General features: G+C 48.5%; 7 protein-coding genes across 7 annotated transcripts; 4 read left to right on the plus strand and 3 right to left on the minus strand.

The window, feature by feature from the left end:
* Nucleotides 1–1,592: 1,592 nt before the first annotated feature.
* TAS1 (Hybrid PKS-NRPS synthetase TAS1) lies at nucleotides 1,593–10,123 on the plus strand (the record flags this gene model as incomplete). The annotated part of the gene is made up of 13 exons (XM_066129474.1): nucleotides 1,593–1,813; nucleotides 1,899–2,341; nucleotides 2,616–3,017; nucleotides 3,264–3,483; nucleotides 3,571–4,272; nucleotides 4,409–4,865; nucleotides 5,484–6,176; nucleotides 6,234–6,543; nucleotides 6,593–7,071; nucleotides 7,126–8,924; nucleotides 8,986–9,288; nucleotides 9,358–9,981; nucleotides 10,051–10,123. 13 exons carry the CDS (start codon nucleotides 1,593–1,595, stop codon nucleotides 10,121–10,123), a joined length of 6,726 nt encoding a protein of 2,241 aa, XP_065985850.1.
* Nucleotides 10,124–11,983: 1,860 nt separating this feature from the next.
* Nucleotides 11,984–12,211, plus strand: G6M90_00g000070 (uncharacterized protein; the record flags this gene model as incomplete). The annotated part of the gene is made up of 1 exon (XM_066129475.1): nucleotides 11,984–12,211. The coding sequence occupies one exon, from the start codon at nucleotides 11,984–11,986 to the stop codon at nucleotides 12,209–12,211; it is 228 nt and encodes a 75-aa protein (XP_065985571.1).
* Nucleotides 12,212–12,449: 238 nt separating this feature from the next.
* G6M90_00g000080 (uncharacterized protein) lies at nucleotides 12,450–14,349 on the minus strand (the record flags this gene model as incomplete). Its single annotated transcript, XM_014687569.1, has 4 exons — nucleotides 12,450–13,145; nucleotides 13,208–13,375; nucleotides 13,451–14,109; nucleotides 14,178–14,349. 4 exons carry the CDS (start codon nucleotides 14,347–14,349, stop codon nucleotides 12,450–12,452), a joined length of 1,695 nt encoding a protein of 564 aa, XP_014543055.1.
* Nucleotides 14,350–16,146: 1,797 nt separating this feature from the next.
* On the plus strand, nucleotides 16,147–17,841 carry maoN_0 (Monoamine oxidase N; the record flags this gene model as incomplete). The annotated part of the gene is made up of 4 exons (XM_066129476.1): nucleotides 16,147–16,330; nucleotides 16,406–16,653; nucleotides 16,721–17,554; nucleotides 17,620–17,841. 4 exons carry the CDS (start codon nucleotides 16,147–16,149, stop codon nucleotides 17,839–17,841), a joined length of 1,488 nt encoding a protein of 495 aa, XP_065985643.1.
* A 179-nt stretch (nucleotides 17,842–18,020) lies between these two features.
* Nucleotides 18,021–19,951, minus strand: HNM1_0 (Choline transport protein; the record flags this gene model as incomplete). Its single annotated transcript, XM_066129477.1, has 8 exons — nucleotides 18,021–18,165; nucleotides 18,215–18,818; nucleotides 18,874–19,113; nucleotides 19,180–19,258; nucleotides 19,313–19,450; nucleotides 19,500–19,572; nucleotides 19,633–19,751; nucleotides 19,829–19,951. 8 exons carry the CDS (start codon nucleotides 19,949–19,951, stop codon nucleotides 18,021–18,023), a joined length of 1,521 nt encoding a protein of 506 aa, XP_065985967.1.
* Nucleotides 19,952–21,035: 1,084 nt separating this feature from the next.
* fmqB (FAD-dependent monooxygenase fmqB) lies at nucleotides 21,036–22,454 on the minus strand (the record flags this gene model as incomplete). Its single annotated transcript, XM_014687566.1, has 2 exons — nucleotides 21,036–21,674; nucleotides 21,729–22,454. The coding sequence occupies 2 exons, from the start codon at nucleotides 22,452–22,454 to the stop codon at nucleotides 21,036–21,038; spliced, it is 1,365 nt and encodes a 454-aa protein (XP_014543052.1).
* A 1,240-nt stretch (nucleotides 22,455–23,694) lies between these two features.
* Nucleotides 23,695–24,207, plus strand: G6M90_00g000120 (uncharacterized protein; the record flags this gene model as incomplete). Its single annotated transcript, XM_066129478.1, has 3 exons — nucleotides 23,695–23,773; nucleotides 23,869–24,000; nucleotides 24,062–24,207. The coding sequence occupies 3 exons, from the start codon at nucleotides 23,695–23,697 to the stop codon at nucleotides 24,205–24,207; spliced, it is 357 nt and encodes a 118-aa protein (XP_065985744.1).
* Nucleotides 24,208–25,258: the final 1,051 nt, after the last annotated feature.

Below are 25,258 nucleotides of genomic sequence, written 5' to 3' on the forward strand. Positions count from 1 at the left end.
AATCACATACTCAAAACAACCTCAAAATTAAAGACCTAACATTCAACATAAATCGACAGTCCAATTAGTCCCTTGGTCGAAGGTTTGTTTTTAGCGTTAAATCCATCTCTGGGCTTGACCAGAAGCTGCCTTCTATCGACACATTTCCGGTAAACTGTTCTCAACCACCAGTGGTTTTATGTTTCGGTGGTCAAGCTTCGACCTTTGTCGGGCTCAATTACCAACTTTTTTTCGAAATCGACGGTTTTGCGTCGCCATATTGATCAGTGCGACACGATCTGCAAGTCAATTGGTTTAGGGAGCATTTATCCTCTCATCTTCCAAAGCGAGACTATCGATGATCCCTCTGTCCTTCAACCACTTCTGTTCTCCATTCAGTATTCATGTGCAATGAGCTGGATCAATTATGGTCTTGTTCAGGTGAAATTAATTGGCCATTCGTTTGGAGAACTCACTGCGCTCTGTATTTCTGGCGTATTGAGCTTGCAAGATATATTATGCCTGGTCGTCGGCAGATCCAAGATCATCAAAGAGGTTTGGGGCGCCGAAAAAGCTTCAATGCTGGCCGTTGAAGCCGACTTGGAGGAACTAGAAAGTCTCCTGACTACTGCAAATGCGTTTCTGTCCGTGCCTGGGGCTGAAAGCGCAGGCAGAGCGACAATCGCTTGCTTCAACGGTCTGAGAAGCTTTACCGTAGCTGGTTCTTCAACTGCAATTGATGCAGTGTAGCGGATAATTTCGAACAAGAGCGATACAAATCAGATCAGCATACCTTGAAGCACAAAAGGTTAAACGTGATCAAAGCTTTCCATTCTGTGCTTGTTGATCGGTTAAAGCTGAATTTGGAGGCGCTTGGTCGAAAAATTACGTTTGCGTTGCCCCAGATTCCCCTTGAGAGGGCAGCTCGAACACGCGAGGATAATAAGCTGTCAGCTGCCTACGTTGTGTATCATATGAGAGAGCCAGTTTACTTCCACCATGCTGTTAAAAGGATTGCTGAACAGTATCCGCAGTCTATCTGGTTAGAGGCAGGTTCCAACTCTACAATAATAACGCACGACAGATGCTTACAGGTTCTAGAAAGCAGCGGGCGCTCCGATGAGGTGATTTAGGGACAGAACATCTATAATGTTTCCTCCGGTGGCGTCCAATACGGGCATAAGTTGCGCGGCATGCAGAGACTTGTTGGTAGATCCAATGAATCTACTGGGAGAATAGTAAGAAGGCGGTCAGGCAATTCCTTCGTTGACTTCGCTCTTGGGGTGTTACACGGAAAAGGCCCAACAGTTCGTGAGACCCAACAAAGGGGCTTCACCGATACAGGGCTTATTAGTTACACAGCTTAAACACGCACCCGGGCTAGAGCTCTAAGCCTAGTCGTTCCTTTTATGTATATAAGGCGATTACCCTTCTCTTCCTCTCTTGTAGCAACTTAAGACCTTAAAAACCCTTCAAGATTATTATTGAATTGAGCTCTTTTGCTCTAAGCGCTCTATTGAGCCCTTGTCACATGGGAGGTCTTCACCCAAGTGGGTAGTATATGGGCGAATTGCATGGCGCGCAGTTTACCTAACACAAAGAACAGTATTTACATGGCTAAGGGATTCGAACAGTGGTCCAAGTCATCAGAAGTGCTCAGGAAGTTTAACCAAGGCTTCTATGCCGACGATCCCGAAATCGAGTGGCACGTTCTAGCCCAGCATAAGCGTAATAACCTGGATGAGTCTCTCACAACGGATATTTTTGTCTTTGGCGCGACTTCCGGGTTCTTGAAGGAGGTTATTCTTGGGATTAGATATGCTCCAGTGTCGCTGTAAGTAGAAATATTCAAGACGCTATTTAGGTAATGTACTTACTGACTTTCTCCGCGGGGATCAACTTCTGTCGGCCTCTCCAAGCCCAGCAACAACTGTGCCAATAGCAAATGAATATGTCCCTCTAGGTACACAGTTCGTACCGGCACCAACTGCAACGGAACAAATGTCCGTGCTATACGAGTCATATGCTTCTGAGGTTCGACAGCCTCAGCAAGGTGCCACGAAGCCAGCTCCAGCGCCAGCTCCCAAGAAGGACATCAAGGCGGAGCTGTGGCTTAGGCTCCGACCAGTTTTAGCAGATATTTATGGACTTGAGCCAGATGAGATAAAAGAAACCAATTTATTGGCCGACATTGGGATAGACTCTCTCATGGGGATGGAGATGGCCCGAGAAATCGAGACTACCTTCCATGTTACTGTGGAGCAGTCCGAGTTGCTTAGTATCGTGGATGTACCAGGCATTCTCAAACTTTTGCAGTCTACCCTAAGTGACGATACTTCTTTTGACTGTTACGAGTCTATGAGTACATTGCCCTCGGACATGAATACTTTTTCATCTAGTAACAGAGGGTCACCATCTACCCCAGATTCGGAAGCCGTGACGCCGAATCCGAATAATCTTGCGGCCCATCAGATGACGATGTCGACCGCCCTTCCTCTGCCACTCTTGAAGCTTTCCCTGAATCAAGCGCTAAAACCAACCAGTTTCTGAAGACTTATGGCTGCGCTGGCTACCTTGACGCGGTGTCTCCAAAGCAAACCAGATTATGTAGGGAGCTGACAAGTGCGGCTTTCAAGCAGCTTGGGTGCGACTTGCGGCTGCCAAGCCTGGAGAAGTCCTACAGCCCGTCCCTTTTGTTAAGCGCCATCAGCGCTTCCATCAGTACCTGCACAATATGCTCGAAGAGACCAGAATTATTAATATCGACGGGGATGTCATCACGCGAACTGCTATCCCGCTGCCTTCTCAATCCGCAGATACGATTCTGCGGGATCTTATGCGACGCCATTCTGACAATGAGTCCTCTCACCAGATTGCCTACAATGTTGGCTCGAGGATGGCGGATGTTCTGTCAGGAAAGGCGGATGACCCGCAGCTCATCTTTGGTGATGCGACGAACCGTGAATTCGTGGCAAATTTTTACGGCGAGCTGCCATTCAACAAGCTTTACTTTGAGCTAATGGCTGATTTCCTCACCCGTATAGCCGCAAAATAGAATCTCTCTTCGCAGAATCGCTCTACACTCAAAACCTTGGCGATGGGAGCCGGAAGCGGTGGCACAAGAAAGGTCCTTCTGCCTGTTCTGGCAAAGTTGAGAATACCCTTGGAATACACGTTCACCGACCTCTCACCTTCTCTGGTGGCCCAGGCTAAGTAAAGATTCAATGATTATCCCTTTATAAAATTTTCTGTTCATAATATTAAAAACTCCCCCTGTGTCCCAGAGCTTTTCGGCTCGCAACACATAGTCATTGCCAGCAACGCGGTGCACGCTACTCGCTCTCTGAGGGACTCGGCACGCAATATCCGGAGCATCCTGCGACCTGACGGATTCCTCATGATCCTTGAGATGATGAGAGCTCTACAATGGGTTGACGTAGTCTGGGGTATTCTTGAGGGTTGGTGGCTATTCGATGACAGTAGAACCCATGCTATTGTGAACGAGTAACGATGGGAGAAGGATCTGCTCGCTTCGCGTTTCAAAGGTGTACGCTGGACTGACGGGAAGCTGCCGGAAATTCACGTGCAAAGAGTTCTTATCGCCCTGGCCAGTGACGGTGAACAAGATCTAAACGACATACCGCCTTTGGCTACCCTCGAGCTGGAAGAAGATCATCATGATTCCAAGGGTGACCAGGAAGAACGAAAGCTCATAGGAGATGCCTATGTTCAGAATACAACGCAACGTTTCACAATTCCCAGCTATACTGGGCCTACCTTAGACGCATCTGGCGCGGGCGCATACATGCTTGTCACGGGTGCAACTGGAAGTCTCGGCAGCCATCTTGTAACGCACATTGCTGGTTTGCCCTCAGTTGATACCATTTGCTGGTTGAATCGGCGGAGTATTAGTCAGAGGGGCCAAAACCAGTCTCCTAACTCTTTAAACCAACAGATACACGCAATGGCATCCAAAGGCATCGAACTAGGTGCAGCGGAGCTCGACAAGCTGAGAGTCATCGAAACAGACTTGCCGCTGCCGCAATTTGGCCTGGATGAGAGCCAGTACGGTCAGCTACTCAACAACGTGACACATATTGCTCACAATGCTTTCTCTGTAAATGGCCTACGCTCATTGGAGCAAAATAAACCGCAATTCGCTCTCATGCGCAATCTCGTTGACCTTGCCGCCGGCGTGTCAGCTCGCCGTTCAGACGAGTTCAAAGTTACGTTTCAGTTCATCTCCTCTCTGCCGGCTGTGGGAATGTATCCAAAGGTTCATGGCGAGACTAAGTACGTGAGAAGCAGTGAAATCTTGACAGTGCTCTTCCGAGCGGGTACGGCGAGGCAAAGGTTGTCTGCGAACGCGTCCTGCTCGCAACACTTGGTCAACATCCCTATTGATTCCGTGCTATGACGGTGCGACTAGGGCAATTGTCAGGCTCTATAAAACGGGTTATTGGAACCACATGGAGATGCTGAGCTTTTTGTTCAAGTCTGCTCAGACCCTTCGGGCTTTGCCAGATGTTGACGGCGCACTCTCGTGGTTGCCTCTTGAGGTAGCCTCAGAATCATTGGCCGATTTGCTCTTTCACGAAGCGCCTACGTGTCATGCTGTCTATCACTTGGACAATACTACTCCTAGGGATTGGAAAGATATGATGCCCATACTAGCTGATGCATTGGGAGTCCCCGAATGCCATTTTGTCCCCTTCCAGGAGCGGCTCCGGAGGGTGCGTGCTTATCCAGGGGAGGACCCCTGGGATAACCCATCCGCTAAGGCTATGGATTTCTTTCATCACTTGGAGCGCTTGTCTTGTGGTGGAGTGACAATGGCCAAAGACAATGCTAGAGAACACTCCTCGACCTTGCGAGCTGTCCGTCCAGTGAGTGACGAGCTGTTGCACAAGTACATTCTGGCATGGAAGGAAAGCGGATTTTTGCGATGAGTTAGGGTAATATTCCATTGTGTTTTTATGCAATTTGCGATTTTATTCGTTATGCTACAGGCCAGTCACGAATAACTATGCCTGTAGTGTTAGCTCACCAATCTACGTATTCGTAACCACCAATCTCAATATGTATCAACAGATATTCCGTGAGACAGCGAATCCGGTTTCTACCGCGTCTCATGTCCCCCTCAAGCCTCTTCACACCGTGTTCATCCACCATAGGTAGTCTCGTCATTAGACGTTTGGAAAATCCTCCAACCAGTCTGTACAGCACACCTCTTTCTGCATGTACTCCACCCCTAGGAAACTTCCAAACTGACACAAAGCTTGCTCCTCCCAGAGAGAATATTTCTAATATTGTTGAGTTAGTAGGAGTCATGTACAGAGAATAACACGCAGGGACCGTATTACCAGGTATTTATATGTATGAGAGCCGTCAGCCAGAATTAAATAGAAGCAAGTTCAATGACAAAATATGGAGGTAATGAATAATGCCTGTCCTTTTCCCGCGCCTCCTTTAAATAAAAGGAACGAAGCTGATTGGTAATTCAGAAAGCTTGGTTCGGATCCGAAGCTTCGGAGAAAAGCCGGCAAACTCTTCTGTCCCAAGTTTCCAACAAGCACAGTCTTTCTTGGCCAAAGGACCTGTCGCTGCCACAGAGTTCCAAACGCCAAGACTACCGCAAAATCGACTCGTGGCTTACCATTTCCAAGGCTGTAAGTGACATCATTCAAGAGCGAGGATTCACCGGTCTAAAACCTTTCCAGGAACTTGAACAATGGAGCAACTGCTACAGCACTTCGTGGTTTAGAGTTGCCGTGTCATTGATTGGCCTGCTTGTGACAGACATAACACACCCGCCGTTTGGACAAGACGAAGTGGTTTCTGTTGCCTTTGGTAGTCGGCCAAAGGAGATGGCTTCTTGCATTGGACAATTCGCCAATGCACTTCCGGTAAAGATTCCGCTTTGGGAGTGCCTCGGGGCTGAGGCCTCCCAGACTGCTTTCAAAAGTCTAGTTTCCGCTGTTGGAAAGAACATTAGTGCGGTGAAGAAAGCCGAGCTATTCCCTGCTACCGAGTTGGCGCGGACCTGTAGGAATCTGAACATTGAGTACGAACCGCCAAAAGTCACCATCACGTACTCGCCCAAACTTGCTGAATCGAGATGCCTCCTCTTCCCGGTGGAGGGCCCATGGGACTTGTTCTTCTGTTTCCTGGAGTACGAGGATCATGTTAAACTTGGGGTAAATCACATGCCCAGGATTTTCAAACGCTACCTAAGACATACTAATATTTGTTAGGTGATTTACAACCCACTGGTCTTCTCTGATAAGACCATGTCAGAGATGAAATCGAAGATGACCAACTTGATCCAGTTCAGCAAGTCACAGAACACGGCACTCAATGAAATGATGCCGTGGCTTCCCCATTACCCGCGCGTGCCCTTGCAGCCTTCAGTGGCGGATAAAGGCCAGCCGCTGAAGCACATACATCAATGGTTTGAGGCCCATGCGAAATCGAGACCAGACTCGATCGCCTTGTCGTCAGACGAACTCGGAATTCAGATGACATACGGCGAATTGCAGCAATCGGCTGAGGAGAAAGCGATGAGTAAGTCATTGGTCAACCAATATGGGATGCCGTTTCTAACCCACGGCAGGTTTGGTTCGCAAAGGAGTCGGGAAGGAATGCAAAGTCATCCTGAGCTTGCAACGCGGGTTTGCCGTGATTGAGTGGATGCTCGCCGTTTTGAAGGCCGGGGGTGCTTTTGTATACGTCGACCCCAATCTTGAATCGCAGAAATCGGCCGTTATCGCGAGCTGCAAGCCCACTCTTATCGTTGACGACGGAACGTCTGACCAGCTCGTCGCGGAAAATGCAAATCACAAACAGGCAGAGAACGAGTCGGGAATGGAGCCCGGTGAGAAAGAAGCGACTCTGAAACTTCCCAAAGATGACACCTCAGATAGTGACCTGGCGTACATCATCTATACTTCTGGCTCAACCGGAAAACCCAAAGGCGCCATGCTGGAGCACGGCAATGTGGCTGCTTATGTGAAGGCAGCTACTACTGCTACATATGAATGCGGCTACGGGGCACGAGTTCTTCAGCTGGCATCCTTTTTGTTCGACGCGTCAGTTTTGGAATGGACCACTGCTCTTTGAACGGGAGCAACTTTATGTTTCGCCCAGCACCCGGCACATCTGGTCGGAGACTATCTCGCCGATGTTATTGAGCGCAACAACGTGTCGTTTTTGGAGATCACTCCAACCGCATTGTCAACTCTTCCGCTCCATCGAGAACTCCCGTCGCTAAGGCAAATATCGGTGGGAGGAGAGTTGCCTTCGCGCGAAATTTTCCAGCAGTGGCACTCAAGAGTTAATCTGGTCAACACATACGGCCCTACAGAAACCGCCGTTGCCGTGGTACTCGGCAAGATTGACAAAACGGACCATATGTCAGACGTACTGTATACGGGCTTCCCTATTGGCGAAAATGAGATCTACATTTGTTCGGAGAACTTCAAGTCTATACTAGGGCCAAACTCGGTGGGAGAGATTTGCATAGCTGGACCACAAGTCTCCCGGGGGTACTGCGACCTACCCGATGTCACGGCTAGACAGTTCGCCGTGCATGCCAGTGGCGTTCGCATGTATCGGACTGGTGACCGCGGGCTCAAGGACAGCAATGGCCAGATATTGGTTCTTGGCCGAATTGATCGGGAAATGAAAGTGCGCGGGTTCCGCATTGCCCCGGAAGAGGTCGAACAGACAGTTATTGATGCGGATTTGGGTGTGCTAGAGGTTTCGGTTCAATCGTCCGAAGATGGTCTGCAGCTCATGGCGTTCGTAGCACCGCGCAGCGTCGACGTTGCGGCGCTCCAAGCAAAGTTGAAGGAATCGCTGCCGAACTACAAGGTGCCGTCCAAGTTTATAGTGGCGCAGAGCTTGCCAAAGAATGTCAGTGGCAAAACGGATCACAAAGCCGTGAAAGCACAGCGCAAGGAACTGTCCAGGGATACCAAGTCGGAAACAACCATGACAAAAGCTGTCGCGATGACACGGAAGAATTTGGAAAACATGCGTAAACCGCGCGTGGAGGATGCCGAGAACATGGTTGGCCAATTATGGAAAGACATCTTGAACCTTGAAAAACCTCCCGTCCCTACAGTCAATTTCTTTGACATTGGCGGTCATAGTCTGCTAGTGCCTAAGCTTCACGAAAAGTTGAAGGCCGCGTTCCCATCCATGCACGTTCGACTATTAGACCTGTTTCATCAGTCAACAATCCAGCAACAGGCTCAACTGGTTGGTGGCGGAGCCCAGGGAACGAGTGACGCAGACCGGCCTCCCTCTCCCATGAGCTCAGGCAAATTCACACCGCTATCGGAGGAGATGCCGCTCCCTGAAAATGACATTGCCATTGTCGGCATGGCTGGCCGATTTCCCGGGGCAGCTTCCGTTGATGAATTCTTTGAGAAGCTCGTGAATGGTTACTCGGGAGTAATTCCCAGCGATGTCCAGAAGGAGACGTTGGAAGGCAACATTTGGGTCAATAGAGCGGGTGCTCTGCAAGACGTTGAGGACTTTGATCATGAATTTTGGAACCTGTCCGAGGAAGATGCGACAGACATGGATCCGCAACAACGGTTGTTCTTGGAAGTCGCCTATGAGGCTTTTGCGGATGCTGGCATTGCCCCTGCCAACATAGACAGTGGGCGAACGGGAGTATTCATCGGATCTGCAACTCAGAACTACCATCTGTATACAGAGGGTGTGGTCGCCGATTCCTTCCTACGGGAGAACAGAGGTTTTGTTGCGCCGTCAATTTCGGCACGGACGGCGTATCACCTAGATCTTCGTGGCCCGAATGTAACGGTGCAAACGAATTGCGCTTCGAGTACAGTGGCACTGTCGCTGGCCTTTGATGCCATTCGTTCAGGTCGTTGCGATACGGCTCTTGTGGGCGGTGTCTCGGTTCAGCTCTTTGAGTAAGTGTGCTCACGTTTCAGTCTGGTTGCTTCGGTTGATTCAATGCTGACACGGAAGTAGTGGCGGATATGTGACCAAGCATGGACAGATCTTCTCTCCACGAGGAGAGTGTAATCCCTTTGACGGCCGGGCGGACGGCACGGTTCCAGGAGACGCTGTTGTAGCAATAGTTCTGAGAAAAGCAGCTACCTATGATACACAACCTTGGAGTGCTTACGCAAACCTGTTGGGAACTGGCATTGGAGCCGATGGTGCTTGCGAAAAGGCTGGCTACCAAGTTCCATCACCTCGCGGCCAGGCAGAGGTCATCAAGACGGCTTGGGCTGTGGCTGGAATCACACCAGAGAGACTGAGATATGCCGAGTAAGGCGTGGCCAGAAACCCCCCCTCCAAAATAATAACCGGCAGTGAAGCTAACACCTTGTGCGTCAGAATCCATGGCAGTGGAACTCCAGTAGGAGACGCCCTCGAATTAGAGGGCTTGACCTTGGCCGTTCAGGAAGCGGGCGGCGCTCAGGCGCCATTTGTCGTCGGCTCGACCAAAGGCAACATTGGCAATACCCAGCATGCATCCGGCTTAGTATCTCTGATTAAACTCTGCAAGTCCATCCAGGCTGGGACTGTGCCTCCCATGAAGGGCCTGTCAGAACCGAATCCCATGATTGACCGCAACTTACCAATTAGATTCGCTACAGAGCCCACAGTATTAGAGGATGGCGATATTCTCGCCGTTTCTGCTGCCGGTTGGGGCGGCATTAATAGTCACTTGCTCTTGTCATTTCCAGACCCAAGTCACCGGAAGGAAAAGACAAACCACATTGCTTCCATGACTTGGCGTCGCAAAACCTTGGCAGCCCCAAGATTGTCGCAACCTGGGTCAACGGGTCGCAGCGACTGCAAGGAGGTGATGATTGAATCATTTATTCGTCATGCCTCTAACATTCTGGGATGTGACGTTGCGTCTGATACTCGCCTCAAAGAACACGGTCTAGACAGTTTGAAGTACATCGCCTTGTCAACAGCTGTGGCGAATGAGCTTCAGACAATACCACTAAGGTAAAGGACTTTGATACAATTCCCTTTGATCATTGTGGTTTCACACCTGATACTAATTTCTGCGCACAGCATCCGCGGGTTTATGGATGACAGTTGTAGCCCAGCGACGTTGGCGAGTCTGCGATCAACTATATCAAAGTAAGGCGCGTGGATTAGAAGATGAATAAAACGCATCTAGATACAATAAGTATTGTTTCAAATAGAGCATCTCTTGGCGCACACGCAATGTCTTTCGTTATGCCTGCCTTGATGTCTTGAGAAATTTTGCTAGTTATCCCATGAGGTGAATTTTACTTTTGTACGAACGATATTAGAAGCCCTGTACATTGACCCCTTTTATACCTTGTCAGAGCCCCTGAAAACCCCTTCTAGGGCTCCTTTGCCCGAGCCCGAGACAAAGCAACCATCGTGACCAACAGGGCCCAACAATACCTCGATGGTTCCAACCATCCTCCAGTATTCTTGTGGCTAGTTTGAGTATGCACATACACGTAAAATCCCAAGCATTGCCACCATGAATATCTGCATCCGTAGCGGCTGACCAGAGAGAAGGGATTGTACTCTCATTTGCCGATTGAAGCTTCCTAACCTTCATGGATACCGCTCGCTGTGGAGGTTCTATCTGAGACAAGAATGACCGTAATACCGAGAGAGGCGGGCCAATAAGCTGTGTAGCAGTATACTTCGCCTCAAGCAGATGTTTGTTGGCGCCTATTATCTGACAGACCCATGCAACACCATTAGTTACTTCTGAGTTAAGATCCGACAGCGCCGAACTATGGTCTGTAAACGACATGATATTCTGAAATGTCGGCAGAATCACGGTTGGTCTTGACCAGATTGCCTCCCGATGTGCAGCTTTAACTGATGACAAAGACAGGGGAACACGAAATATATCACTTTCATGACTATGACTTTGGGCTGTGTGATCAGCAAACTTCCGTGGTAGTACGTACGTACGGCAATTCACGTTCACCTTACTATCTCGGCCTGGCGGAAGTTATTAGATGACGCAGTGCCGGGTAGCATGCTTCGTCTTTTTTCGTCAGGCGACATATCTTCGAACCTTTACGCTGATTGGTTGTTTCGAACCACAGTGTCTAAAACGCATCATTTTCGTCCTGGAACTCAATACTGGTTATAAAACAAATGGATGGCACTGTGGCTTCAACTGCACCTCGAGAAAGCACAACGGTCACCATAGAGTGGCTCCAATGAAATATCGCGATTGCGGCTACGCAACCCCTGTCCGAATAAGTGATCCAGTACCATCAACTACCGACAGGCTCCTTGACAGCCAAGATGGTGTGGTGATGAGCCTGCGAGCAGGGGTCGTGGGCCAGTAAAAGGAATAGCCTCATCCCGAGCCCTGCTGTGAAAGCCTCAGAGGAGGCAAAGACAGCGCATGTCTTGGTCGCGGAGTCGTAAGGAGGCCATTGAGTTTTACACAGGGAGGGTCACGAGCTTTGATGATCCGGGCCGATAACCCAAGCACAGTTCAGGATGAGAATACGCATCAAGGCAACCGATTACCTTTCGACACATACAAGAGACTCAACTCCAGCCGGCAGTTCGTTCGCGAACTTCGCCAACACCAATCGGATCCACAGCTTGCCCGTCATGGGCAGGGTGACCCAAGACAGTCTGACCAAAAGGCGGCCGACAGGTCAACAATGTCATATCTCAGAACATGGTTCGGGTGCCGGGTCATTTTTACTTTGTATTACTTCATCACTGACGTGGCTGACTCCCATCGCGCGAACGGTGCCAACACTAGTAGTTAAAAATGTAGAATAACTATGCCGTTCGCCTCGTTATCGGATGATGTTGCGCTTGGGAAATCTTGGGATATAAGGAGGCGTGCACTCCTTATTCCTCTGCCAACTATTCACGCTATTTGTTTCTTGGGAATCGGGCCTGCTTCCTTCAGATAAACTGCACCCTTGTTCGATATTACACAGCCAATATACAAGTCACCAGTATTCTTGTTCCTCTAATCATCATGTTCCACACGCCCGGGCTCGAGCTTGTCCCGTTAGAGAGTCCCAAAGCAAGGCGCCTTCCGGGTCTGGGCTTGATCGATATCGTGGACGGTCTCATCAATGGTCTCATACCCACCCTGATGGATCTGGCTACTCAGGGAGAAAAGGAATGTCGATTTGTGGGTCAAATAACGGAAACGTTATTATTGAATTATGACGATAAGAACGTCATCATCTTCCAAGATTAGAAGGGCAGCATCCAAGGACTCTAAGACAGAATCTGCTACGAAAGGCTATCCCCCAATTCTTCGGTGACAAAGTCTATCAGATTGGTGTCTTTAGCGAGGGAAAGTTTATCCGCAGCGGAGGACGGCGGTTGTCGGAATTAGGGATTCGGAAAATGCGCCAAGACGACATCGGATGTTGCTGTGAGTTTTTGTCGGGTCAAGTTTAGAATTTTACATTTTTTAAAAGTAAAGTCTAGACCTATTCCTCGGCTATAAGCTCAGAGAATATCTCCGGCGTCAAGACCAAGGGCAGCTCACATAAAGTAGGTTCTTGCCATAAAAAGCTAACCGCCGGCAGCCAGCTAGGGCTAGAGGGAAGTTGCATGGAGGCCCCTAATCCGATACCTGTTATCGGCGCTCCTGATCCGGCATCAAATCCAAGGTCAAGTCCGTTCCATTGATATTCATCATGTCGCACGATAGAACTCAGTTTTTCTTGGCTTGGTAAAGCGTGCGAGTTATCAGAGGCTGTGGTTGGAAGAGTGTTACTGCGGCTCTCTGATGCAGATAGTGGTAATAAGTCCGGTCCGGCATGACCCCAATCATCAAAGATGATCTTAGGCGTCTCTCCGAGTCCTTCATCTTGCGCCCCTACTTCGATATCCTCTGACAGGTGGCTAGCGTATTTATCCACCCACACTGTCTGGGCATCATCATTATTACGACCCTGTATGTCCGCCGTAGATTTCGGCTCTGTCGCTAGGGAAGACGAAAGTTTATCGTTATTTAGCTTTGCAGAATCCTGGTTGGAGCCTTCTTTGGACGCTATCGGCACAAAGCACGGCTCCTTGATATTGGTGAAGCGGCTAAAGTACGACCGAAAAGCATCGTCCACGGTGCCGTTCTGATGCGTCAATGGTGCCGACACATCTTTTGCGTGGGAAATTGTATCAACCTGTGGTAGACAATATTAGTACTAATGTGGGATTCATGATAAGATCCAACAAATAAATTTACCCAGATGCCTGCCGGAGAGTAGAATTTCTTCACCGCCTCTAATAGGAATAAGATAAATTCTGTGCTCTCTACAAGCTTTTCTGATTCTTGTTGTTTTGTAAGTCTATGCAGTTGATTGATCAGGACAAACACAGCCTGCATGCAACAATAGCCGAGTAGGGCGGTATGCTAAAGAAAGTCGAATGTGTCAGGGTAACGTACAAAGCCTATCCATAAGCGCGACCATGATCAATTTAAACTTACGAGAAAGAAACCCCCGTTTCTGACAATTTCTTGAGCAACGCAGACAATGGCTTCCGCGCTCGCTTCACATCGCTTCCTTCTCTCCAACAGGAAGAGAGGTGGTGCCCCAGGGAACTGAATGCATGGTGGCGAAGTATCAACACCTTGGCCGGTGGTGCTACGTGACTCCGGGATAGGAAGAAACCGCAGATTGAGCACTATATCGCAACAGTGGCAGACTAAGAAGCACATAGCCTCGGCGTGAGCATCTGCCATGTCTTCATTTTCCGACAGCTCTTCATGTTCAGGGAAAGGCGTGTTTGAGTAGTGCAACCTGTCTCTTTCCACCTCATTCTGTAGCTCCCGAAATTCGGATTCAATCTTCCACGGCTGAAAACCCTGGGTGGTAGAAGCACAAGTGTCGTTGTGTTTCTTAATACGGATGAGAAGCTTTAGCAGATTAACAAGACGTACAACTGGCTTGTCTCTTGTCCGTTGGTCGGTCGAGGCGGGCTGGGCGAGAGGCCGGTGTAGAATAGAAGTTTGTAGAGCCGAGTGACCAAGGCAATGGGTAGTTTCAACAGTTTCAAGGTACATCTCTATGTTCTCTAGATCCTGCACGTCATTGATGGCGTGATGGCCTTGCGCCCGATACAGCTGGGCTAGGCTCTTCGAGAGTCCTAGCAGCCTTTGTCAATGGCCGGCAGTAAGACATGTTTTGGGCGGGAGCACAGCGCGTGTAACTTACCTATATTCAGCCATGCTTTTTGGCCATTTGACTTGGCCGCGTCGTACGCTATGAGTACGCAAAATGTTCTTAGGTAGTCCATATACCTACTAGTGTCGTCCCAGTTGCACACGGAGGCTCTTGACAGCTTTGTGAACTCCTCTTCAGGCCCTGATTCTCCCCGTGCCTGCATTCTAGCAATAGGATGCACCGAGAATGCTACGCTGCAGGCACATACAGCATATATGAGGCCAGGGAATGCGGTTTTTGCAGCAATCATTGGAAAGAAGGTCGATTTCGGGATTACCTGCAAAACATTGGAGTGGCATCGACTGTAGAAAAGCTCTAGTAAATGAACGATCAGATTTGAATCTATGCTTGAGCTTACATGTAGTTAGTACGAGGGTTCGAGGGAAAACTACGTCGATGTGGAATTGAACATACTTCAAACCGTCATGAGGGGTACTGTTAGCAAGTATCTCTCCTAAGTTGGCTTCCCACGTGCAGGAATCTGGAATACTGTGGGATGAGCTTCCGTCAAATGTATTGCTTTCTGCGTCAGAATAAGTGGCAGTATCTTCCTCAAGTCCGCTGTTGTTTTCGTTCCCGGTGGGCAGACAGAGATTCATGTCCACGGGTGCGACTGGTTCGATGGGCTTCCATTTCGAATCACCGACCGAGACGACTTTACTGGGGAAAGAGTCCCTCGGTTGTGGTGCCGGGGCAAGCTCATGGATTACTCGTTCCTGGGGTTGCCGTCGAGGCTTCGGCCCACGTCTTCCTTGATTCTTGTCATAGACACATCTTTGGCGGCTTTCGAGGCAAAATGAACACGGCAATGTGCCTGTACATTTCACCTGGTACAGTTATTACATGCTAAGCCAGGGAGGAATGGATGGCAGGGAATTACTCGACGTTTGCGACATGCGTCGCACGCTGACGTGACTTTGCTTCTGTTGTAGGACATTGGCGACTCTCGGCTCATGAGGCGGCATTGCACGGACAACATTTGAACGCTCTGTTTGACTTGGACGGTGATAGTGGCCCAGAATGATATACCCGAGAGGGGGGGCCAAGGACAAGGGTAGGGGCATGACCGCCTACTGTTTCATCTGCCGTCTCTGATCTCACATTGCCCAGCTTCTTGTGACTGGTCGATAATGTGTACGGAGGCCGCGGATACCGTGGGCGTAGCTACATGCGCGCGAGCCACGTGATGCGTGCTAGGCCCTGATGATATCATCAACAACCCGAGAGTGTCATGAACAGAGGTAAGGTATTGACGATGCTATTGTTCGGGGACTGCGATTCGGCCGTTTAAAAGCATTACGAGTCAATTTCTCTCCCAAAAATCCCATTATAATTGTCGCTCTTCACTCAAGGCGGCATCACTACAGTCTATACGACGTAGTTTACAAACCAAACTCAAGAACACTCCAAGGCGAATTCAAAGCTCTAATAAGTGTATTCATTAGACCTTACAAGTTGCGAGCCAAGGTGTATTGACTGCATAGAGATGCCGCAAACCGGTGGCTTGAGCGAGATCGTCTTCGGAATAGCAGTGGGAAAGGCAGGGGGAGGGGTAACTTGGTTGACACTTGTATGGGCCTGACAGAAAATTACATGTACGAGACAATTCTTGGCAAAGGAAGACAGAGGAAGGAGGTAGGCTTGTCTCTCCCTGTGTAGTAGATAAACGGTGTCGGAAATACGAGTTGGCGTTTGTGGAAAATTAAGACCAATCAGAAGGCTTCCACGACCCGGGGTAAAAACTAGCAAGCGTCAACTACTGGTAAGTTAGATATAAGAATGTAGTGGTGTGAAGACGCCCGGTGCTGTCAAGTTAGCTATAGTTCAGAAATGTTATGTTATGCAATTGCGACTTGCACGTTGCACTATCCAATATTTTGCTTTACCCGACACTTGGCATTCCACTATATCCATTTTTGTTATCAGTATATAATCAGTATCTCTTGTCTTTTTATTCCCCATGGCTCAGACAAAGGATGGCTTTACCTGGACGCCTTCTGCTGGCCGAAGTACCGGGCTGCCTTCGATCAGTGTTGTATCGCCTCCCGTCCACCTTGCCGCTCCGAAATTGCTCGTCTATGACGTTATCGTCATCGGCTCCGGCTATGCAGGATTGACTGCCGCCAGAGATTTAGCCGTTCAAGGTAGAGAGACCCTTCCGCTATTATCCAGACCACGATGAATAGCAGTAGCAACGTCACTAATACTATGTCGTACAGGCAAGCAAACACTTCTGGTAGAGGCTCGCGACAGGTTCGGAGGCCGGTCGTGGAATGCTAGTATTAATGGCTCTAATTACGAAATGGGCGGCACCTGGATTCACTGGCATATGCCACATATCTACAGAGAGGTTTCTCTGTACGGCCTTCACAACGACTGGGTAGTTACTCAGAACCCAGGCAGTAAGGAAGATTATTGCACCTTGACTTCAGGTGACGACGTACGAAACATGTCCCACGACATGGAGGTAAGTTCAATATCCACACATCGAGAATTCAAGCAAAGCCAGATTCTGAGCCACTTTCGAAACATAGGACGAGATTACTGGCAAAGCCTGGGAGCTTTTTTGTAATATAGATGGCGACCACCTGCGCCAGACATGGAAATATCCCTTTGCCACTGGGCAGTCCCCGGAGCTCATGGCTAAGTGGGATCAGATTTCCTGCCTAGACCGGCTTAATGAGATTCGACACTTGCTCACAAAAGAGGAAACAGCTGTTCTAGAGTGCTTCCTCCAGCAGATGGGTGGTAATTCCCTCGACCGCATGGGACTGCTAGACGCACTTCGCTGGTGGACCCTGGGTTCACATGAACCAAATGGGCTGAATAATATTGCCCTGCATACAAGACTCGGTAGCGGCAATAGTAGGCTGCATCGCCGCATGTTTGAGCACACACTGTCAACCGGAAATCTTTCCTACACTTTTAATACCCCTGTGTGTAGCATCGAAGAATCCACCGACGGAATAGTGAGCGTCAAGGCCCGTGGTGGACAGACTTTCAGAGCAAAGGCTGTTATTTCCACTATACCTCTAAATGTTTTGTCTTCTATTACCTTCAGCCCTCCCCTACCCGCTGTCAAACTCAACGCAGCCTTGGAAGGGTCTGTCAACAAGTGTAACAAAGTTCACGTCGACCTCAAGGGCCCTGATTTCCTCTCATGGAGTGGCATGTGTAATGCTGGAAAGGGCCTTATTTCTCTCTTTGGAGACGGCCTCACTCGTGCAAACGACTCTCATCTAGTCGGTTTTGGGCCAGATCCCGAGAGACCGAATGGAATCAAACTCGACAACATAGACGCGATCAAGGAAGCCGCTCTACATCTGCTTCCCAAAGAAAAACGCGACAGCGTTGATATAGAGAGAATTGTAAGACGCTTCCTTTACGAGATTAATACTTACTACTGCAAGTACTAATATTTATCATTGTAAAGGTTTCTCACGACTGGAACAATGATGAGTTCTCGAAAGGCACTTGGTGTTATTTGCCTCCCAAAGTCACTACCAAGCATCTGGAAGCTCTTCAGCAGCCACATGGCCGTGTGTTCTTTGCAAGCGGGGACTGGTCTGATGGGTGGCGAGGTTGGATTGATGGGGCTGTTCAGAGTGGTATGCAAGTTGCCCACCAGGTAATCCAGCTGCAGCGTGCTAGTTGAGATTTAAAGTGTGCTAGAGTATTGTAGTATCACCTCAGATTGAGAATCACTGCAAAGAAAATATTACAAGTATTCATGGCGACTTGTTAAGGGGTCGAACACAACATCGGGTACTTTTGCCATATGGGAAAAGAACCTTTTCCATTTTAATCAGCGAACTATGTATCATCCAGAGGCCATCAAGCAGCATACACATGTACACTGTCCTCGTCTTCGGCATGAACACTGTTCTCGAGGGGACCCTGGTAGTGTTTATTCCCCCAAGTAAACCAAGAGCAAAGAGATAGGATAAGCACAGCGCCAACTAAAATGCTAGCGTAGTTCCTAGTCGCGGTTAGCCATATACTTTGAGTCGAGATATGTTCTTGCTCACATATTCGCAGCCGTAACCGGCTGATAAACAGGGAACGACATTACAATCGTCATAAAGCAGCCGAAAATGAACGCCGCTACATGGCAAGGGTAGGATAATCTCCCTAGGTTAAACGGGCCCTTGATAAGATCCTTCTTCCACGCAGCATAAACGATGTAGAGGCCAATGGGGATAATGTAAGAAAGTTGGAACGCCACTAGCACTCCTGCCATTATTCCGTAAAAAGCGGTGGTATTCCATATATATATCATGTACACCAGAATAGAGGGAAGGACAAGTACAAGATTGCCCCATACTGGCACATTCCGCTTAGGCTCTAGTTTAGCCAGGAATTGAGGTAGAGCCTTGTCACGGGCCATGGACCAAATCGCCCTTGCAACTGCACCTGTGAGGTCGCAGCCGGCAACGAATGCGACGAGAGTACTAATGAGGTTAAGGATTATGCCTGCTGGGATGCTGTTTGTACTATTCACAATAATCTGGGTGAATGGACTCATGAGACCAATTGGCGATTGAAGAACAGCGTCAATGTCACCAATGCAGAAGAGTACCACAATGATAAAAGGGAAAGTCATGAGAGAGTTGCCCACGACCTGGAGACACACTATAAAACAATGTTAGCCAAGCATGAGTCTAGATCATTAGTGTGAGGGACTTACTGGCCCGGGGGACGAAGACGTTTGCTCTAGGAATCTCTTCACTGAAGTGGCTGGCAGAATCCAGGGAGAAGAACGCATACAAAGCCGCAAGAAGGCTGACACTCCAAGAAACGAAATTGCTATCCCATCCTGTATGATTTTGAAAGTCGGTAAAGACAAACTTGGCGTCGTGCTTGTTAGAGCTACATCCAAGCAGCACACCGATAAGAACAAAGTAACCTGTGACGTGGATAACAAGAACTAAGCTCAAGTCAATCAATATTGCTCTGGGACACTAAATCAGGACATAAAGATGGCTCGCCGTACCCCATGTGTTGATTTGGTGCAACATGTCAACCGCCCATATGTTGATCATAATCCAAAGGCCACAGCAGGCGACACACATCTTTTAAGATTAGTCGGGCTTCATCTCGATTTATTCACAGTTTGGTGTACTCACCAAAAACGTGTGCCACGTTTCTGGCACGTAGCCTCTGGAGATGACGGCGTAGCTCTGGATCTGGAGTGAAACTCCAATTCCACAGGATAACGTCCCAAGCCACATACCTGCTAGGGCGGCCCAAGCAGTGAACCAGCTCTGAAATGTAAATGTCAGCTTCATTTAAATAAGAAGACTATGCTCGTACCAATACTCTAGCCAACTGTGGTGGCGCAAGCTTCGCTGCCCAGACGTATTGGCCTCCAGCTAACGGCCACATGCTATCAAACTATCAGTACCTTGGAATTGCAGTCCGGTGTCAGGGTTCGGACCTAACAAACTCGGCAAGAGCTAGGCCCATGCACAAGATGCCGACGGAGACGAAAACCCAGCCCCAGAGCAGCCCTACGGAACCTCCTCCCAAGAGGCCCTGTGCAATGGAAGCCGTCCATCCTTCCCACTACTAGGTGTTAACGACAATCCTGAAGAGGGGAAATTAAGAATATAGGACAAGCTCACGGCTCCCGAAGTGCATACCGCGATGCCAACCGCGGTCCAGAAGTTGAATCGCTTCTTAATTTGAGTACCTCGGTCTTCATTTGTGGTGCTCGATTCCAGATCAAGCGAAGTCGTCCCTTTCAACTTATCCGTATCAGACATGGTAGATATAAGTAAGATCCAGTAGATGTGCCAAGTTGGTATAACAGTTATGGCGATGATGAGTGATATCCAGTACAAGCAGGTCAACTGCCTCAACAAGAATTTTTCCTCCGTGTAATCGAATCAACGAGTGTCCTAGATTTGAGGACAGCAAAGCCCACAAGACGCCTATTTTTATATATTCAGTATAATGTGTGTCTATCGTACGGCGGTTGTATACCAGGTGATGATAGCGCATGTGGCAATTTCCTCTTGATCGCCATGGGTTGTGTCGGAAGACAGCGTTTCATTCTCAGATCTCCAAAGTCCTCCAAATGGGCATAGGCTAGATTACTGGCGACTTATCTATTTTTCCATGACAGGTACGTGCACCACGGCAGGGATATGATAGGGCTAGAAGAAGATGGCTTTGCTAGGCCCGGAGTTGACACGCTGCGCGTTGTGTAACAGCTACCGATAGCATTTTAGCACAGGCCCAATAAACCAGACAACATTGGCTTGAATGTTAGTAGATATGCCCTGTACATCTATCCCCGCAGATTCGGACTCCGCACTTGGGGTAAATAATATTGGGACCAAACTGGGATCAGGCTTGCATTGATAAAGACACATGCAGCTATACACTAGTGGCAGAGTCTGACCTGAAATCGAATGCTACATCACTGCGCCTTCTATAAATAGTTTACCTCGGTTATATTCCCATCCTGTATGATCAACGCACTCTTTGAATCGGTCTTCCGCCGTGACTTTCACAGTTGCCACCCAGATAGCAAGCAGTCCACCCCCCCCTTCTTTCCCCTTTTTTTTCTCACTTAATGATTCCTCTGAAAGCAATTTTGAGCCCTCAATACACCATCTTAGGCTTCTCAAACCTCGATAAATATTTCCTAGTTACTAAAGTGTATACCGTTCTTTTACAAGTAGTAGGTAGGATCCAGTTACGACATTGAAATACACGGTATTTGAATAAATACTTTGAATAAATACATCATAATTATCCTAAAAGAAAAAGCATGTAGTAAAGCGTATTCAGTGGAAGTTTGGGACCACATTGTCAATATTTTATCAGGTAGGATATGTTTAATTACACCGTAATGACCTTGTCTGCCTTCTTGACAATCCTGCTTTCCGGCCGATAGTCACCGCCGGCCGGCAATGATAACTCCTCTATTGTCCCCTGCCGGCCGTCCTTTACGTCTTTGGATATTTGGTCAAAATGCTTCTCCGACTCCGCAGCAATATCATATTCAATGACCCAGCTTGGTCGTGGGAGGTTGAGGATTTGAGGATTCTTCTTGATCTCTTCGCCTTCCCAGTCCACATTATGGTAGCCATCTCGGATCCAGATCGATGCCATGTGCGTAATATGAGAGCGGTTGAAGCGGATCCTCTCAAAAACCTTCATTCCCAATGGTACATCTCCCTTGGCCCGATCCAAGGCAATAGCCAGAGCCACGCCATCTTCCATAGCCTGGGATCCTCCTTGGGCCGAGGTGGGAAGATGGCAGTGTGCAGCATCACCAATTACTGCGATGCGGGATGAAGGGCTAAGCCACGTTTTCAGGGGGTCACGCCAGACGAGTTTGTAGTCGACGATATCTTCGTCTGGTGTCTCGTTGACGACTTCGAATAGCTTCTGTTCAAAGCCACTCTCCTGGAGACAGGCCAAAACATCGCTCTTCTTGCCTGGATATGACCAGGATTCTCCTATATCATCAGTATCCTTGGATGGAGCGTCAGTGAGCGAAATCTATTTGACAAGTGCAGAAAAACAAACCTTGTGTGTCAAAACCCAGCCAAGGTCCTGGCCTTTGTTCCAGGTGTAGATGAGCATGTGGCTATCATGGGCAGCCCAAAGACAAGTGTCATCTTTGGTAGGATCGCAGAAGTCGCGAAGGAATTCGTTATTTTTATGTCGTTCCGTCAGGGTGAAATGTGCCCGGAAAATCGCATAGCCGCTATTCACCTTGGTGTCTGGTAAACCAAGAACTTGCTGTCGTGCAATTGAGCGTGGGCCATCCGCAGCAATTACAACGTCGGCTTCATATGATTGACCACTAGTCGTGATGACTTTCGGTTTGGAACCGTCCACATATGATTCGACGCGCTCGCCGAGCTTAAACTTGACACCGAGCCTCTCGGCATAGCGAAAGACAACTTGGTGGATCTGGCCGCGGTGACCAGCATACTGCCTCCAGAAGTGATGAGGTTGCAGGATCCAGTCTTCTGACCATATCAAGGAGCCATCTGCCTTGAAGTACAGGAAGCGGTCACCTTGGTTGATGCAGATGTTCATCAGCTCGCGGCCAACTGCGCCGTTGTCCCATTTCTCAATAATACGCCCTCCGTTGGGGAAGAAGTCGATGACATCGCCGTACTTGAGACTCGTAGGGTAAGTCTCAATGACAGTCACCTTCATCCCCCTGAGCCGGCACTCAATGGCCGCAGTCAAGCCGCCGAAGCCGGCTCCGACAATGAGTACGTGCAGAGGCTGTGATAGCATGGTGAAGATTGGTGGTGTGATGACGGGTAGGCAGATGTTAGATTATCGGAGCTATCCAAGAGGAAATGCACTGTCGTAATGCATATAATTTTAAACCAGAGGTGAGTAGGGCCAATCTAGCCGCCGATTTTCTGAAACATTGAAGTGATTGGAAGTCTCTAGCACAAACGTGCGAATATACCATTGAAACGACACAAGTCAGGCAGCACTACCCTTCGTTACGTAGTAAGGCCTCTTTGCAACGTGGGACTAATTCTCCGTGGGGACGATCCCGAATCCCGAAGCATTTCAGAAGATTGCACGGACCAAGCAGCAATAACCCGTACCGTTAAGATACCTCCTCGGATAATTGAGTGCCTGCGCATGAAAGAGGCGCGGCGGCATTGAAGGAGCAGCTCAACGAATGATGAGTTGTTACGGAATGGAGACGGGAATAATATTTGATTCGCCCAACTCCCGGGGGCCAATAACGCGGAGTAGCGCCAAGACAGTCTAAAGTCGCATTGCTGGGCAATTACCTAACCACGTGTATCGTGATTCGTGTCGGCGTGGTAGTTCTAAGTGGCGGAGCAAGTGACGAGGTTGTAACCAAGTGTGAAGTGTGAGAAAGGGCATTCTTTCAGCGATTATAGCCCATCTTATCTTTGCTATAATGTATCTGCTGCAAGAAGGAAGTGCAGGACTCTGGCTCTTGCGATGAGAGAGTTCACTTTTTAGTCTATGACTACGCAACAGAAAATCGCGCAGCCAGACTCCCAAGGCCTTGTAAAAAGTCGTGAAATGTGTTGAAATTAAATGAACTATTGCCGTCATTGTAATGGCATATCGTCCTGGCTTTGCATTCGTCTGGTGCTTTATGTTCATCTTACTCTGCGTTAATAGCAATTTTTATTCTATATTTTTCCTTTACGGACCGTGGGCTGAAACCTTATATTTTCTATATTACAACCGGTAGATTTGATGTTCGAGCATGACATAGTGTGAACATTACAAGTTTCAAATGGTTGAAATTCTTGTCTTGGTGGGCAGGGCATAGCTATTCAAAACTCCCCACATGCAGGATAAACATCCCGTTGGTCTCTGATATGGACTCTAGTAGTCTTTGACATCCCTTTTGTTTCAGCAGGCAATTCTTAGAGTATAAAGACTAATCGGAAGTGCTATGAGATGAGTTTTGTTACAACCATCAAACCTCTCTACTTACAATTTTGTGACAAGTTATCAACAAGACGCCTCAACAATGGTTTTCGAGTGGAAGAGCGAAGCACATTTTCACAGGGTCCCTAAACTGGTCCCTGGGCCTCCTAATGTGTACTTTGGTAAGCTTGGCAAGAGACGTCGAACAAAGACTGGCGCCTTGAAACGAGTAGGGGCGCGCATGCAAGTGAAAAATAATAACGTCTTCTTTCATTAGCCGATGTCTTCTCTACCTCATCACCCGAAGCACCAAGCCCTTTAACTAGCTCCATGTTCTTTTTAGACTATCTCGAAAGACCAGACCCGGCGCCGAAATATGAATATGACGAGACAGGAGTTGTTATCAAGGGTACGAATTATACCAAGTGCTCATTGAGAAGATACTAACAGTGTGTGTTTTGTTTCAACAGGCGAGCTTCACATTAGAGATGAAACGGGCAATGAGGCAAAGCTCCTCCCTGGTGATACTTTCTTTATTCACCGAGGCAGCACCATCGTTTTCTCGACCCCGCGGTATGCAGTCGCTTATAAGTCGGCATCGCGACATAGCCATTAGTGACTGGATTTAGGAAGACATAGATTGGTGGCGTAGGTAGTGGACTGTTTTGTCTAGAACACGTATTTCCTGAATAACAGAGCTATACATTGGTGTTTTTAAACATAAACTCAATCGCCCTAGACAATATGGCATGCTAAAACAAGTTGTTCATTTTAGATCTCGACGTTCCGTGCATCGTTTCTCTGCTATTTACCATTATTGCTGCCAGCGTAGTGTCTCTCCTACCTCTTTTTAATACAAAAAAACAAACAACTTCCTTTCGTCCAAATTTAACTTTTGGCCAAGTCAAGTTATAATAGCCAACGCTATAACAGTCAGCCGTCACACCAAGCTCTGCGACTTCAGTCTACAGAGGCACTACCCGGCATCAGTGGCCCAACTGCCAGGTCAGCTCTCCTTGGCAAGGGAACAGGCTGCGACGACAATGTATGTGCTTTATTTTTTCTGCCCAAGCTATCGCATTCCCTGCTTGTATGTATACGCTTGTGTTTTATTGTTGATGAGAAATTGATTCGTTAGTAAGATGTTAGCCTCCTGGTTGGGTGAACCAGTTTCAGTGACGCGGATGGCTTAACCTGAGCCATCGGCAATGAGGGATCGTACTTCTGCGACATCGGCATGCCTGGTTGTGCCGGTACTCCGGCCTGCCTCAGAGGCTTTCATGCTCCATGTCCCTCTCGGCCCCAGCATATTCCAATGTTAGCTTTGTCACTCATCCGGGGCACCCGACTCCCCATCTACTGTTCCAATAGCCAGGTCTGCCATTCTCATTTCTGTTCCCCCGCATATGTTGTGCCGGAATCCGTACCTAAAGCATTAATTCCCTGCGATGGACCTTACACTTCGAAACCCTGAACTCGACAATGAAGATGGCGCCTGCTGGACATGTCTTAGCCACAAAAGGAAATGCGACCGCATGCTTCCCAGTACGCCTGAATAGTCCCGCGACTTGCCCCAGTGAACATAGTTTCCACATGCCTTGCCAACAGCCGAGTCTAATTTGTAACGTTTCTGTTTCCCCGTAGAATGCCGAGCTTGTCACGAACGA

This window comes from Metarhizium brunneum, chromosome 1, assembly GCF_013426205.1.
Source record: "Metarhizium brunneum chromosome 1, complete sequence".
Classification (NCBI taxonomy): Eukaryota; Fungi; Ascomycota; class Sordariomycetes; order Hypocreales; family Clavicipitaceae; genus Metarhizium; species Metarhizium brunneum.